We start from the raw sequence: 16,904 nt of genomic DNA, 5'->3' as shown, positions 1-16,904 counted from the left end.
TCCATACTTAAACATTTTGTCATCGGAAGAATGGTGAAAGAAACTGAGGGCGTTTAGCCTTAGTAAGATTGAAACTTAGGGCTGGAGACTGAAAATGAGATTTAATAGGTAGATATTATAGAGTCACTCAGTCATTTGGTATGCTTACTGAACATCTGCAAGGCACCAAATACTGTGCTGGTTACTGAACAGTAATGATGGTTTTTTTTAATTTCGAAGTGTGAATCTCATGCCTAATGTAGATGACTAAAATAGTATGATATCCATTAAATAGGAATAATTCAAATAGAAAATATAGCTGAGCTTGGCTTCCTGTAGGAAATAGCATCAGACCAAAACCTCAAGTGATAGGTAGTTAGGCAAAGAGGAAGGAAGAGCGTTTTAGGTGGACACTGGGGACAGCGTTACAGAGACATAGATGGAATGGAGAGATGACGCTTTCAGAGAGGGGCTCAGAGAGGGGCGAGGGTTCCATATGACTCATGTTTAGAGAGCTTGGTGGGAAGGGACAGGAGATAAGATTAGAAAGGTAAGCAAGGACCTTGTGGACATTATCTTGATGGCATCAGATTTGAATTTCAGGAATCCCATTCTGCTGGCAACTTGAAGAAAGGACTTGAGAATGAGACAAGGAAATGAGCTGGCAGTTAAAGCATTAGGAGGCAGTTAAACTGATCAGGGAAGAAAGAACAGGGCCTGCTGTAAGGTCAGTGGCCATGAGGATGGAGAAGAGGATGAGGATGAATCCTAGTGACATTTAAGAGGTGGGATCTTTGGGACTTGATGTGGGGCGTGAAGGATCATGGAGAACAAGGTCACTGATTCAGTGAAATAGAGAATCTTGAGAAGGAGTAGGTTTTTGTGGGGTGCCTGTGAGATATCCAAATGGAGCTGCCCAGTTGGAGTGTATAAAGATGAAGGCTAGGCTTCAAAAAGAAATGAAACGAGACGAGAGAGAGTGAGGGAGAGGCAGTCCTTGAAATGCAGTGGCTCAAATGGTTTTTAATGCAGTAGTCTGGGCCTCCAGGCCAATTCTACACAGTCCAGAACTGTGAGGGGATCTGAGATTTTAATCTACTTGCAGGTTAGCTAGTTAGCCTGCCGCAGTTTCATGGACGCCATTAGAAGACATAAGACTCCTTGGGTGAGAGATGAAAGACAGTTTATTACTCAGAGCAGTGGGCAGACTGGGTGTTTTGTATAGAGGTTAAGAACAAAGAGAGGGCACAGAGGAGGCACATCTGTTTGCTTGACCCAGACTTCGAAATGGTGCACATCACTTCTGCTTGTATTTCATTGGTGAGATCTTAGACACATGGTCACGCTCCACTGAGAGAGTCTCGTCGGATAGCCATGTGCTATTACTGTGGGGAACGGGAAAACAGCTGTTAGTGGACAATTTATACATGACCCATCCACATACATGTTTGGAGCCTAGGAAGGTGATGCGGACTTGAGATAGGAGTCTTTAGAAATGGAAGCCACTGATTGTCCAGAGAGGGTGTATAGCGCAGGGTTTCCCAGCGTCAGCACTGCTGATATTTGGGGCTGGATAGTTCTTTGTTGTGGTGGGCTATCCTGTGCCTTGTGGAATATTTAACAGTATCTCTGGTATGTACTCCCTAAATGCCAGTAGAACTCCCTCAGTTGTGACAACCTAAACGTCTCCAGACACTACCAGATGTCCCTAGATGGGAGTGGGGGAAAAAATACAATTATTTTTTGAGAACCAGTGGTTCAGAGTAGGAGGAGGGCCAGGGAGAGAGGATTGTCATTCTGTATGAAGTGGTCAGAGGGAAAATGAAGTTCCATGAAGAAAATGAATGGCCAGAGAACTAGGAGGAAAATCAGTGGAGAATAATTTCAGGGAACTAAGGGAAGGAAAAGAACTGTACTCATAAATAGTTAAACACTGACGATGTTTGCTTTGGATTTAGCAACAAGGAATTGATTGGTGTTTGGGGCACTATTTTGGAATAGTTTTGTTGAAATGGTGGGGATAGAGACCAGATCTCGGTGAGTTGTAGGATGAATGAGAATTGAGAAGGTAAAGACAGTGAACATGAGTCACTCTTGCAAGAGGCTTGTTCATGAGAGAGAGGAGAAAAACAAGGTAACCACTGAGAAATGGGGTTGCTGAGGTAGAGGGAGTTTTTCCTCAAAGATGGAGGAAATTTCAGCATGTTCAAACCTGAAGGAAGGAGCCTTGCTCTAGTGGGTATCGAGTGTGTCTTTCATGAATGAAAAATGAATTAGGAAGAGGTAGAGATACAGAAAAGAAGGGACTTTGCACCTGTAAAGGCAGGACAGAATGGGAGGTGGATTCTGGTTCAGCACAAAATTTTTCTAATGGTGAGAGCTATCAGCTGTAGAATGAGTTGTCACTTGCCGGTGGGGATACCCCTCTAGTCACCCAGGTGGGTGAGCTCTCTGGTGAAAAATACGGTTCAAATTAAGGCTAGATGGTGCCATGAGCCTGTTATGTTGATGGCAGTGGGAACTGCTGCGTAGGGCAATGGTTTGGACTAAGCAAACCGCTTAAGATCTCTTCCCAATGCATTCTGTGATTTTTTTTTTTTATTGTTATTTCCAATCCTGACCAGCCTTTAAGTTTCAGTATGAATTATGTTCACCTAATAAAGCTTATTGCTTAGCTCTGAATGTTTTATTTCTTGGATATAGTATAACTTAAGAGTACTTACCTTTGATGTGTGAATTAGGTTCGCCGGGATCTTCATGTATCAACAGCTGAATTTACCGACTTGAAGCAACAGTTGGAAAGAGACTCCGTTGTCTTAAGTTTGCTTAAGCAGCTGCAGCAGGTCAGTAAACTCAACTCAAACTTGAGTGTTTTGCTGGTGAGAAAGTAATTTTTTCCAGTTGGCCTCCGATTAATAATTAAATGTGTATACCTCCGATTCTAAGATTTTTTTTGTATTTTAAAAACAAACAAGCAGACAGACTTGAAATAATAGGATGTATAAAATGAAATACCTGATAGTTGTGTTTATCGTTTTAGTTTTCTGCTGCTATTGAAGAATACAATTGCGCATTAACAGAGAAGAAGTATGTCACTGCGGCTCAGTGTCTGGAAGAGGTACTGAACGTTTCTCCACAGTACCAGCAATCAGTACTTTCTTGGTTTTAGTAAATTTTGTGTTCCACGTATTCCTTTTATACCAATACCTTCTCCTTACCCTGAGTCCAGATGGAATGTCTAATGATGACTCCATTTCACTGCCAGGCACAGAAATGCTTGAAGTTACTGAAATCCAGAAAATGCCTTGATTTAAAAATGTTGAAATCTCTCAGCATGGAGCTCACAATACAGAAACAGAACATCCTTTATCACCTTGGAGAAGAGTGGCAGAAGCTGATTGTGTGGAAGTTCCCACCATCAAAAGGTGCTGCTGACCTCAGGTGGACTGCTTTGCTTAATCTGCCTGAACCAGTGTGGCCTCTGAATGTATTCTAAATATTTTATATTGGTGGATTTCTCAGTCTCCGCTGCACTGAGTTCTCCTGCTAAGCAGAATGCATGTTAGGACTAGCTCCTCGCTTTACTTCCCTTCCGTCTCTCTCTGTTCCCTTCTGGAGGAAGGAGCATAGCAGGGGGAGATGATTGGGTGGCTAGGAGTCACGTGATGAGGGTGTGGTGGAGGAGGCAGTAGCAGTTAAAGACCACACAGAGTTTTCACTGCATTGTAGGTACACCCATTCCCAACAGCCCCAATCCCTGCCATTTACCTTGGCCAGGAAGCTTTGAAAAGCTGTTCATCCGTTTTCTCTCTTGGTGAGGAAAGAAGGCAGGGGACTCAGTGAGACAGGGGTTTTTCTCAGTTTTTCTCAGTCCTTGGGGGAAAAAACGGTGGCAAAATCACGAGATACGGGGTGCTTTGCAAGATGAAAAAAATAGAATTACTTTGGCCTGGCTTTGCTTTACGCTGCTTGGCTCTGGGGCTCTCTGCTCACTGCTAGGTGTGAGCCTTTGATGTCTTGTTTACACATAGCAAAGCCCTAAGAATATATGTAGAGAACATGTCATTACCCCTGTTATATTTTCTAGTATTGAAATTTAGTTTCTTTCAGTCTCCTCCAACCCCTTTCCCATTCCCACTTAGGCCTTCAGATTCATGTATGTATATAGACACACACGCACATATGTATTTCAGGTATTTCGAAGGAAGTCATCTAGACAATTTTGGACTCTATTTGCAGGCAGAATAAAATTAAGAGAAGATAGCAGGCATGTTAATTCTTTGTTATAATACACCCTTCTTGTTAAACTTACTAGGCAGACACTTCTCTGTACTCAAGGAAACATTAAAAAGAGGTCTTCATTGAAACGAGGACCTTACTTGTCATTCCTTACCTCCGTTCAATACCTATTTAATAAGCCATTTATTAGGCACGTCTTGCTTTTGCACCTAGTTTGATTCTGTGTATACCAACATGAATATTCACATTCTGTGAATATGACTATATAATATACAGTCATTTCCTGTTTTAAAGTGATGCCAAGGACATGTACGTCATAATTAAAATTTGATTACATTAGAAGTGTATTGTAATAAAACCACATATTTAGGAATCATAGTAGAGAATGAGCTCTGAGGAGTAGAAGTGGAAATAACTTGCATTGCTGAGACAGCTGATGTTTTCCTCCTTTTTCTTAGATACCAGCAACTTGGAATCTTGCCTGCAAACAGAACTTCATTTATGCATTGAACAGTCTCAGAAGGAAGAGAAGACACCTGTACCACCGATCAGTTCTGTCCTCTTGGCATTTTCTATTCTTGGGGAGCTACAAATGAAGCTTAAATCATTTGGTAAGGCATACTACTTTGTTTCATTTTTGTGACATCTCAGAATGTTTAGTATTAAAGGAATGACAGGGAGATTTATAAAATATTCTCTAGATAATATTGATGGTGGATCTTAGGGTTTGACCTTAAGATTCATCAGATGGAATTCTCATAAATACTACCCTTTTTATTAAGGGCTTGGATCCTTTCTTGACTTTCCTTTTTTCCTTTTTATAAACTAGCTACTGCTATTTATTTAATTTGACTTTTTAAATGATTTAAATAAAAATCTGTACACTCATTAGTGGTGTGTGATGTCACAGGATATGTATTTTTATGGTTGGGTTCAAAGATCTTTTTTGGTGGTGAGGGGGCATGCTTGCTTTTTTTTAAGTTTGTTCCAGTGATTTGTGATGAATGTTCATACAATTTTTCAGGTCAGATGCTGCTGAAGTATATCCTTAGGCCTCTGGCATCTTGCCCATCCCTTCATGCCATTATAGAAAGCCAGCCCAACATCATTATTCTTCGTTTTGAATCTGTGATGACTGACTTGGAACATCCGTCACCGACTGAGGTTTTTGTGAAGATCAGACTGGTACTGGAAATGCTCCAGAAACAACTTCTAGGTCTGTATCTCCCAGGTTGTGCTTTCTATTTTTATGTCTGGGAAAAGTGGATATTGTTTTTAAAAGTAAACATTATTTTAAAGTAGATAAAAATGCCCCTAATAAGGATGTTTGGAGAAATTGGAGGTGAGTAAATGATGCCAAAGAAGTAAAGTTATCACCTGCTTATTTCCTGCTCTGCTTTACATTCATTCTCCTCCCTATATTGAAAATAGGGTCACCAGTGCTACCCCAGATTCTGTATTTGTAATATTTAGTTGAATTTTAGGATATACTTCTCTCACCGGACTTCTAGTAAAATCACACTTTGGGACTCTTGCTTTAATTATGGGAAAAGCAGAGATGAACTAAGTATTGTTTTTTGGTTTGTTTTTTAGAGAGCGAGACAAAGAGAGATGTGGGGGGAGGGACAGAAAGAGAGAAAGAGGGAATCTTAAGCAGGCTCCAAACCCAGTACAGGCTCAATTTTAAAACCCTGAGATCATGACTAAGCCAAAATCAAGAGTCAGACGCTTAACCATCTGAGCCCCCTAGGCGGCCTGAACCAAGTTCTATGTATTTCAGTAGGAAAATCTCCATTAATCTGATAGAAACAAACCAGATTTAACATAAATAAATTACATTCCATTTTAGGCTGTGGTTTAGATCTTTATATATTCATGATTGAAATAACCAATTTCTATATTTCTTTGAATAATTTTTTCGGTTGTCATACTACTAAAGTTTTTCTGTGTTTTAATACTGTTTTTTAGTTACTTGATTTACCTTCTTTTTAAAAAATATTTATTTGTTTATTTTGACTACCTTCTTTATGCTTTTCTCAGTTGTCTTACTGAATAGTTAAGCATTCTTGATGTAGAAAAAAGTTAAAAAATGCTGGTGTTGTTTATATGCTTTCCTAGCAGTCATTTAGTTTATTTACGTAAAATAATTTCTGTGTAAAGGAAGGAATTGGTTCTAGTTTTAACAATAGCAGAGAAGGAAAAAAAGAGTCTTTAGACTTGTGTAAACTGCAGAAATCCAAGGTAGTTTTCTTCTTCCTTCACTTAGGGAAATAATACATAGGTATAAATAAACATACATATAAATAAACAAAGGATTGGAAGGAACTAGAGATCTCGGATGCTTGAGTCTCTCCGGGTCACATAGCCAGCCTGAGCACTGTTAGTGAGGGGGAGGTCCCTTCCTCTTGATGTATTCTGCCCTGCCTCTGGGCAGCTCTGATTTGTATGGAGTTCTGTTTGTTTTTTAAAAATCATGTCTCCTGTATCTGTAGTAAATAACCTCCATGTTGCAAATTGAATCTTCAAGGTAGTTATCTAAAAAATTTGTTCAAAATACAGTGCTCTGTAATGCCTGCTTTATTGATGCTATTTCTACTTTGTTTAATATATAGAACATGTTAAATTCCCATTACATATGATGGACTTTTAAACTCTTTTCAGTAGCTGTTACTTCCTTTATATCTTACCACCAGTATAAACATCCTTAGGTTTTTTTTTTTTGAATAACATTTTAAGTTCTTACTTTCATTGATTTTCTATGAATATATTCCATTTCTTCTGTAGTCTTATTAAAGTATGATATTCAGAACAGAACAAACTTTTATAGGTATAGTGCGAACTAATTCAGCATAGTTTGGGAGCATTCATGGCCTCATTCTCAGTTCCATGCTTCTGTGAGTATAGCCAAAGAAAGGCTTTTTATTTATTACACAGTTAACTCACTGAGCTCAATCCAAATGAACATCCTCTGTCATACTTAATGCAATGCAAACTGCTGCTCTCCCATCTTAGACCTGACTTTTTAGTTTGTTAAATTTTACCTGATAAAATTTTGCAGTGTGTTTCCTGTCCTTTCCCTTTCATGTCATGGGCATGATGGACACCCAAGCTTTCATGTAGTTTAATCTGAGTCAGCAATGACATTGTTGTCTGGGTCACAGTCAGAGGGTGCTCTGGGGAGTTCTGGCATGGACCTCTTTACAATTTTACTTTGCTCCATTAAATTAATCAGTACTAGACCTGTTGTTCTTTTGTAAGTTTTCTTATATCTAGGATATTCAGAGCAGAAGACAGCTTACTTAGTGTTGCCAGGTGCTTTTCTAATCTCTTTGTATGCATTTTAGACTCTAGTTTCTCTTTTACTATTTATTCTTTCCCCTCTGGTTTAGAGATCACTGTCTTTGACAAAGAAGAGGGTATCAGAGTGAGTTCAGGAATTTTTTGTTCTCTGTGATACCTGTTGGTCAGCATTCATTCCCTTCCTTCATCTTCTTGATCTAAATATAACCTGAAAATTCCATTTTGAGTCCTTAGTTCTTTTTGGACTCCTCTATTTTCTTTGGATTTTAGTTATTCTGAAACTTCCTAATGGCTTCCTAAGCCCTTTCTAAGGGCTTTTGCCCTTCCTCTTATGTTGGCCTTTGGTTATATACTCTTCTTTTCACCTTTTTTTTTTTTAAAGATTTTGTTTATTTATTTGACAGAGAGGAATCACAAGTAGATGGAGAGGCAGGCAGAGAGAGAGAGAGGGAAGCAGGCTCCCTGCTGAGCAGAGAGCCTGATGCAGGACTCGATCCCAGGAACCTGAGATCATGACCCGAGCCGAAGGCAGCGGCTTAACCCACTGAGCCACCCAGGCGCCCCTCTTTTCACCTTTTTAAATCTGTATTTTTCCTTCAAAGTTTTCTTTATTAGAAAGCATTGTTATACCAATGACAAAGAAGCTTTTATTACTTTAAATTTTATTTATTTAGTTTCATTTTTATGTTTAACCTACAATGTTATATTAATTTCAGGTGTACACAAAGAAGCTTTTATTTTTTTATTTAATTTTTTTATTTTTTAAGATTTTATTTGTTTATTTGACATGGAGAGAGACACAGCAAGAGAGGGAACACAACGAGCAGGGGGAGTGGGAGAGGGAGAAGCAGGCCTCCCTCCGAGCAGGGAGCCTGATGCCGGGCTCGATCCTAGGACCCTGGGATCATGACCTGAGCTGAAGGCAGAAGCTTAACAACTGAGCCACCCAGGTGCCCCTTAATTTTTTTTTTTTTTAAGATTTTATTTATTTATTTGCGAGAGATAGAGAGCATGAGCAGGGGCAGGGGCAGAAAGAGAGGGAGAAGCAGGCTTCTGGCTCAGTGAGGAGCTGAGATGCGGGGCTTGATCTGGGATCCTGGAATCATGACCAGAACTGAAGGCAGACGCTTTAACCTGCTGAGCCACCTAAGTACCTCTCACAAAGGAGTTTTTAAAAAAGCAAAAAGAAAATTCATTTGGAAAGAATTTGGCAAAATACATAAAAAGCCTTAATATGTTTAAATCCTTTGAACCAAGATTTCAACTTATGGGAGTCTGCCCTACAGAAATAATTTTAAATATATAAAACTATTTATAAGGTTGTTCATCATAATGTTACTTATGCTAAAATACTGGAAAGTAATAAAATTTTGAAGAATGGGTAAATGATTAAGTAAATGATATTGCTATGTAATAGATCACTTAATTATGTTATACTTATTTTATTGAATTTTCTTTAAGTAATGATTGGTTTTAAAACTAACTGATTCTAAAAAGCAAACAACAGACATTCTATTAAAGGATTAAATACTTGGGGCACCTGCATATCTCAGTCGTTAAACTTCTGCCTTCAGCTTAGGTCATGATCCCAGGGTCCTGGGCTTGAGCCCTACATTGGGCTCCCTGTGGGAAGCCTGGCTCCTCCCTTTCCCACTCCCCCTTCTTGTGTTCCCTCTCTCACTGTCTCTCTCTGTTGAATAAATAAAACCTTAAAAAAAAAAGAAGGATTTATTTCCATTAAAACCAGTTATAAATCGGGAATGCATACTATCATTATTTGGTATTACTTTTTTAGGGGTTGTGCTAATGCAAAGAAGAAAAAATTAAAATAAGTATGAATATTTAAAGAAGAAATTATCTTTATGTATAAATGATATAATTGCATACATAAGAGCCAAAAGACTCTGGTTAAACTTTTATAATTAATACAATTATAAATCATACATGATTATAAATCATATTAAATTCATAATTTAATTATTTTTTTTAAGGTTTCTTTTTTTAAGATCTTATTTCTTTATTTGACAGAGAGATACACAGAGAGGGAACACAAACAGGGAGAGAGAGGGAGAAGTAGGTCTCCCGCCAGCAGGGAGCCCAATGTGGGGCTCGATCCCAGAACCCGGAGATCATGCCCCGAGCGGAAAGCGGACGCTCAATGACTGAGCCACCCAGGCGCCCCATAATTTAATCTAAATTATACTACTTCTTTATATTTAATTTAAATTTGTGGTATAATAATTATTATTAATTATTTAGATACAGTATGAAGATATAAAAATCAGTAACATTTTCATGCACTAATAATAATCTGTTATATTAAAATATAAAGATATTTATAATGCTAACAAAATCTACACAATTCTTAAAGATAAGTTATAATAAGAGAAAAGAGGAGGACATACGTGAAGAAAACCATAAATCTTTGAAGGACATAAAGTAAGACCTGAATAAAAGATGGCTTTTGTGGATTAGAAGTCTCATAAAATTGTCAGTTCCTTCCAAAACAGTCTATAAATCTAATACATTTCTAACCAAATAAATTTTCAAACTCCATAAATTACTCTAAAGCTTATCAAAAATAGATTTGGAGAATTGCCAGTAAAGATTTAAGAAATACTCGTGGGATAATTTAAGATTAAAACCATATTCTTGGTTCAAGGAAATCAAGGGAATGCAAGAGTCCAGAAGTAGAGCCAGGATAAATGAGAACTTGATGTTTGATCAAAGTCACATTTCAGTTTAGCGGGACAGACAGTTCATTTAGTAATGGTGCTGGCAAAATTGGCCGGCTGTGTGATAAAGCAAAGTTAGATTCCTGCTTCATACTTATGCCGAAGTAAATTCAAGGTGAATTAAAGCCCTCTCTGTGGAACAACAACAACAACAATAAAAATGTTAGAAGAAAATTTAGGAGCTGTGAATAGGCTGAGGAAGCTCAGAATGCGTAAAGAGAAGGACTGAGAAATTTGACTGTGTATAAATGTTAAATTCCATGTGCCAGACAATCCTGTAAAGGAAGTCAAAAGACAATAGTGAAGTGGGAGAAAATTCTTATAAAATGTTTGACAGATAAGGCGTTAGTATAAGGACATTTTTCCGAAGAAAAAACATGGATAGACAAATAGGCAAAAAATTTGAATAGGCAACTCATGGAAGAAAAGGTGCAATTTGTTAATAAACCTAAAAATGTGTTGCTTACCCTCCCCAGTAGAGGAATGGAAATCACACCCTCAAGGGGAACTGTGATCTTTAGGGCTGACATTCAGAGAGTGGGAGACACTTCTGCCAAGAAAGTGGAACGATAGTCTCCTTCATTGCTTTCTGTCCGTGCTTTGTAGAAAATAATACGAAGCTCTACTACTGTGTATGTATAGTAAAATCTAAAATATGCAATCCTTTGAGGTAGGTATTCCACTTTTTAATTCTTTACAGAAGTGATAGCAATAGGCTTTATGTTTGTGTGTGTGAGTAATGTATCCTTGCACACTGGACTGGGCCTCATTTGAGAAATGGTTATATAACTTATGTTTGAGCCATACTGTGGTACATTTTACAGCTATGGGAAAGAAATGAAGTAGAGCTAGCTATGTTGACTTAAGAGATGGCTATGATCTGTTGTTAAGTGATTAAAAAAAAGTATAAAATCTATGGCATGAACCCATTTTTATAAAAAAGAAAGCAGTCCCTTATATGAATATTGTATTGGTTTGCTGGGGCCGCCGTAACAAAATGCCATAGGCTGTGTGACTTAACAGAAACCAACTTTCTCACAGTTTTGGAGGCCGGGAGTGCAAGATGAGGGTATTAGCCGATTTGGTTTCTCCTGAGCCCTCTCTCCTTGCCTTGCAGACAGCCTTCTCACTGGTCTCTCCACTATTAGAGTTCATCCTTGGTGTCTCTTTCTCTTCTTATAAGGACACTTAGTCACACTGGATTAGAGAGCCCCTCCCTAATGACCTCATTTAACCTTAATTGCTTTTTTAAAGGCCAGGCCCTGTCTCCAAATGCAGTCACATTGGGGGTTTAAGGCTTCAACATAGCTTTTCCCATGAATGATTTTCTAGAAAGTATCAATTACAGATTTTTACCAAGGAGCAGAAACTCTGAGCAAACAAATAATCATAGAAGAAATTTGAAAGGTTGTTAAAGACTTGCCACTAAGAAGCCCACCATTAGGCACAGAAAGTTTATAGCTAAATTCGGTGTCTATTTCAGTTTGTAGATAATTCTGTGTTAAACTCTTTTGGTCATTAGAAACAAAGATGAGTATGTTCTGCTTAAGTTTTTAAAAACCAGCATAGGGGTGCCTGGGTGGCTCAGTCACTTTCGCGTCTGTCTTCCACTCAGGTCGTGATCCCAGAGTCCTGAGATTGAGACCTGCATTGGGCTCGCTGCTCATTGAGGGACCCTGCTTCTCCCTCTCCCTCTGCCCTCTCCCCCCGACCCTCCCACTCATGCTCTCTCTCTCTCAAATAAATAAATCAAATCTCAAAAAAACCCAAACAGAATAAACTTAATGCCAAAATGTAATAATGATAGTTTACACACAGGAAAGACAATTGTTGACTGATTTTACCTTTGGCTTATAAATGGAAACATTTACAAAATATGTAAATTAAATTCAACAGTACCTTTAAAAAGGAGACATTGTTTATTCCAGGAGTACAGAGGTGTTTAGCACAAGAAAGCCAGTTTATTATGTCAGCATATTAAGAGGGGTTACATCATTAGATATGGAAAATATGACAAAACTCAGTACCCTTTCTTAATAAAAAACTAAAATAAGAATAGAGTACTTTTTTGTAGGATGGTGAAATGTTTGATATTAGCCGAAAATGTCTCTTAATATTGTTTACCTTATTATCTTAAAAAAAAAAAGGACAGGTTTTTTGTTTCGCTCTGTGTTAGTAAATTGAAGCTGCCATTTATTGTGAAATTTGTGACATCTTTTCTTCCAGTCTCTCTTTTTTTCCTTTCCTGTTCCCATGATTCTACTTGCTTTTGCATCTTCACTTAATTCTGCATCGGTAGTACACCTTGTCCGTAGTTATTTTTCTTAAACTTCGAAAAATAATTCTACCATGATTAATAAGATAAATATTTCTATTTAATTGCCATTTACAGTTTATATAGGTACCATTGTCGCTTGTGCTGTATGCATAAGTATTTAAATAAATGCATTATAGTGTTACATTGGTGCATAGGAAAACAATAATTCGAATGGAATGAATCTGTTTACACGGACGGGATTGGTGATGTGTTCGTGTGCTGTTCTGGAAATGATGTGTGTGCCAGCCAGGAGCAGTACAGACAATGTAACTGCCTACATGGTACAGTTGTTCAAGTGACGTTGCAGTCTTATTGAAACAACGAAGCTGTCCTTAACAGAAAACTATACTACTTCCTTTTTTTTTTTTTACTTTAAGAGTTTTATTCAAAGAATGTACAGTGGTCCCATGTACTCTTCTGCCATTTTCCTCAGTATTAACATCTCGTGTACCTATAGCACAATATCAAACCCACCAAACTGACGATGGTCCAATTCACAGAGCTTACTCGGATTTCACCTGCACTCTTGTGTGTGTGTGTGTGTGTGTGTGTGTGTGTGTGTATGTAGTTCTGTGTAGTTTCACCACACATAGATTCCTGTAGTTACCACCTTAATCAGGATACGGACTGTTCTAGCACCACAGCTGCTTTACGCTACCTCTATAATCACACACTTTTGCTTCCATTTTTTTAATGATTTTTTAATTTAAGATTATTTATTTATTTATTTGACAGACAGAGATCACAAGTAGGCAGAGGCAGGCAGAGAGGGAGGGGGAGGCAGGCTCCCTGCTGAGCAGAGAGCCCAATGTGGGACTCGATCCCAGGACCCTGGGATCATGACCTGAGCTGAAGGCAGAGGCTTAACCCACTGAGCCACCCAGGCGCCCCTGCTTCCATTTTTTTAAAAAAAGATTTTGTTTATTTATTTTTAATTTGTTTGTTTAGAGAGAGAGCATGCAAGCTGGGTAAGGGGCAGAGGGAGAGGGAGAGAGATGCAGGGCTCCATCTCACAACCCGAGATTGTGACCTGAGCAGAAATCTAGAGTCAGATGCTTAACCGACTGAGCCACCCAGGCTCCATTTTTAAACTGAAATTGAAAACGATTAAAAATTTAAAAAATTCAGTTCCTCAGTGCTCAGCAGCAAAATGTGGCCAGTGGCTGTGGAGGTGTAGACTTTAGACATTGTAAAGTTCTCAAGGCTCTGAGATAATATGCTTCACTTTCTTTCAAGGTTCTCATACCCTAAGGTCTTCCTTGGAGAATGCGAACTAGGTTAAAAATAGCTTGTCTCTTGGGGCCCCTAAATGGCCCAGTTGGTGATGTGTCTGCCTTCAGTTTGGGTCATGATCCCAGGTTCCTGGGATTGAGTCCCAGGTTAGTGGGGGTTGGGGGGAGTCTCTGCTCAGCGGGGAGTCTGCTTGTCCCTCTCCTCCCCCCTTGTCTCTTCTCTCACTATCTCTGTGGCCATCTCTGTCTCTCTCAAATAAAATCTTTTAAAAAAAAAATAGCTTGTCTTTTTAATAATTCCTTTTCCCTCTACATTGGTCACTGATTCTTAACGATTATTTAATTAATCTTATATTTTTAAAAACTCCCTGAAAATGTGCTGGGGGAAAAAAAAACCCACCTTACTATATATTGCAAAGAAGCATTGAAGTATTTCGTTTGCCAGGTTACGCATTACACTGTAATATAAGATGTTTATTGATATTTTACTTAGGATAAACATGCAGATCCTAGGCAGAGATGACAGAGGATGTTTATTCATTATTAAAGAACTGGGATTTAATTCTAAATGAGTTTCAACTTGGCATACAGAACTTCTGAGTGCTTGTCATATAATCAGATCAGTAGATTAGCAGTAGATGATTACTGCATAATGTGGATGGCTTAATACTTCATTGTTGTAGAGTGCAGGCAGTAATACAGTGCAGACTCTTAAGCTGAGCACTGAAAATAATCATCGTATGTCATGCTTTGTCCCACGCAAGTACTTGAGATAACTGTAGAATTGTCTGTGCTGTGTTCTTCCTCATCCTAAAATGAAAGAATTCTAGAAAACTAGGGAACTTGCGCATAATCTGAACTGTGAATGGCTTCTTGTTTTTAAAAGTTTTTCTTTTGATTCAGATTTACCTCTTGATACTGACCTAGAAAATGAAAAAACACCTAAGATCGTATTGGCTGAGATGCTTGGTGACGTGGTCTGGGAGGACTTGTCCGAGTGCCTCATTAAAAACTGTTTGGTTTATTCTATCCCAACTAACAGCAGCAAGTTACAGCAGTATGAGGAGGTGAGTGCAGACATGCCACAGAAGGTTATACGAGACTGTAGGTGCCTCTCAGTGTCTTGTTTTTCCTGGGAGACCTTTTGCTGTGTAGTGACATCTTTAAGGAAATTATTAATAGGGAGGGGAAGCAAATTCGCTGTTACTTCATTTCTCTCTTTGCTTTCTACCTTTTGATTGGGAAGAGTGTTTACTTTCTAAGTATATTTTTGTGAGTGAGCTACCTTTTGAAAAACCATTGTTCTTTTATACTCATCAACCATAGTAGTTACTATATGACATTTTACTTTTTTTGCTTTTTTTTTTTTTTTAGCATTTCCTTGAACACTAAAATAAGTGTATTTATTTTAGAGCTCGTCCCACTTTTACTCAGTAGATCAGAAGTTTATATTGAAGGTACTATTCCTAATCAACTTAGGGCTGAAAGAATGTCTAATATATGTATACCTTCAAGCTGCTGGTTTGCTGTAAAACTTAAATGACCAGCTGGTCCTTGTTATATTTTCTACATTGGATTTGAAATTTTAATACTGGAATAGACTGTGTGTATGTAATTCTTTTTTTTTTTTTTTTTTACCTTTTTCCCATTTCTCTTTCTTTCTCAGATCATACAGTCTACTGAAGAATTTGAAAATGCCCTCAAGGAGATGAGGTTTTTAAAAGGAGATACTACCGATTTGCTGAAATATGCCCGTAACATCAATTCTCATTTTGCTAACAAGAAATGTCAGGATGTGATTGTGGCAGCCAGAAACCTAATGACCTCTGAAATTCACAACACTGTGAAGGTGGGGAGTTATCTCGTGTTCTGTTGTATTTAGGAAGGGGCATGCAGTTTTGAGACACATTTAGTAGAGTGAAAGAGCATTACATTTGCTGAGGCACTGGGAGGTTATTCATCTTCCAGTAGTTAGTTCTCTCATCTTTCAAGTGGTCCTGATATCTGCGTCTTTTCTAGGATACCTGTGGGGCCCAGATGAGACAGTGTACATGAAAGCGTTGTGGACATTGAAAAGCCCATGTAAATATAAGAGATCCCTGTTGCTGAAATTAGACCATATATCAACCTATGTAGATTTTTCTCGATTTCATTACTTGCGTTTTTGGTACACAATTTTGGGACAGGTGTAATTTTTTTTAAGTTAATGAATTAATGAGTTAATTATTTGAAAAAAGATTTTATTTATTTTTTTTGAGAAAGAGGGGAGCATGAGAGAGGGCATGAGAGGAAAGAGGTCAGCTGGAGGAGCAGACTCCCCGCCGAGTAGAGAGCCCTATGTGGGACTTGATCCTAGGACGCCAGGACCATCACCCGAGACAAAGGCAGCCGCCCAACGAACTGAGCCACCCAAGCACCCCTGCAATTTTTTTTTTTTTAAAGACTTTATTTATTTATTCATGAGAGAGGCAGAGGGAGAAGCAGGCTCCTGAAGAAGCAGGGAGCCTTATGTGGGACTAGATCCCAGGACCCCAGGATCATGACCTGAACCGTCCAGGTGCCCTGATTGGGTTTTGTTATGTCCAGAGATTATACCGTGTTGTGAAAGTGTTGAATTCATGTCTTTGGCTAACAGAGGCACTAGTTTTGTAGTGAAAGTAATAAAACAAAAAAGATAATTATTGTAGGCTTTCAGCAATTATCTGCAAAGTCAGTGGGCTCTTTAATTTGCATGAAAGGTAATTTACTCCTTTGACCTTAGGTAAGTCTGTGTATTTTCTTTTCTGGGTTGTTTGTTTTGTTTTGTTTTGTGTATATAAAATATCTGGTAAATGTAAGGTGTTACTTAGATTAAAGTAAAACAGACGAATGTAGTCCCTGAATAGGAAATTCCTCAGCCATTTTTTCTCCTGTCACAGCGATAGGGACTAGGCTTTTCTTCCTTCTCTCCCTTCTTTTGCGATCCTCCCTTTTTCTTGGGGGTCCCCTGTTACAGTGTCCACCCAGCAAAACAGTTCATTAGCCCTTTGAGATGCACAGATTTTAAAACATTTTGAGGTATTTTGGATTATTAAGGAGCTATAGGCCACTCAGTGCCAGCAG

The 16,904-nt window shown here is 38.4% G+C and overlaps 1 protein-coding gene across 1 annotated transcript in view; it reads left to right on the top strand.

Moving 5' to 3' along the window:
- The window catches only part of ZW10 (zw10 kinetochore protein), a 33,039-nt gene that overhangs the window by 4,539 nt on the left and 11,596 nt on the right, over positions 1-16,904 (top strand). Inside the window, exons 4-10 of the mRNA XM_082682595.1 lie at positions 2,721-2,822; positions 3,020-3,097; positions 3,245-3,404; positions 4,677-4,829; positions 5,243-5,434; positions 14,706-14,869; positions 15,469-15,651. Coding sequence (XP_082538721.1) covers positions 2,721-2,822; positions 3,020-3,097; positions 3,245-3,404; positions 4,677-4,829; positions 5,243-5,434; positions 14,706-14,869; positions 15,469-15,651 — 1,032 coding nt within the window. The remainder of the gene's footprint in view (positions 1-2,720; positions 2,823-3,019; positions 3,098-3,244; positions 3,405-4,676; positions 4,830-5,242; positions 5,435-14,705; positions 14,870-15,468; positions 15,652-16,904) is intronic.

This window comes from Mustela nivalis (assembly GCF_964662115.1).
Source record: "Mustela nivalis genome assembly, chromosome: 9".
NCBI classification, from domain to species: domain Eukaryota; kingdom Metazoa; phylum Chordata; class Mammalia; order Carnivora; family Mustelidae; genus Mustela; species Mustela nivalis.
This window is presented reverse-complemented; position numbering and strand designations above follow the sequence as displayed.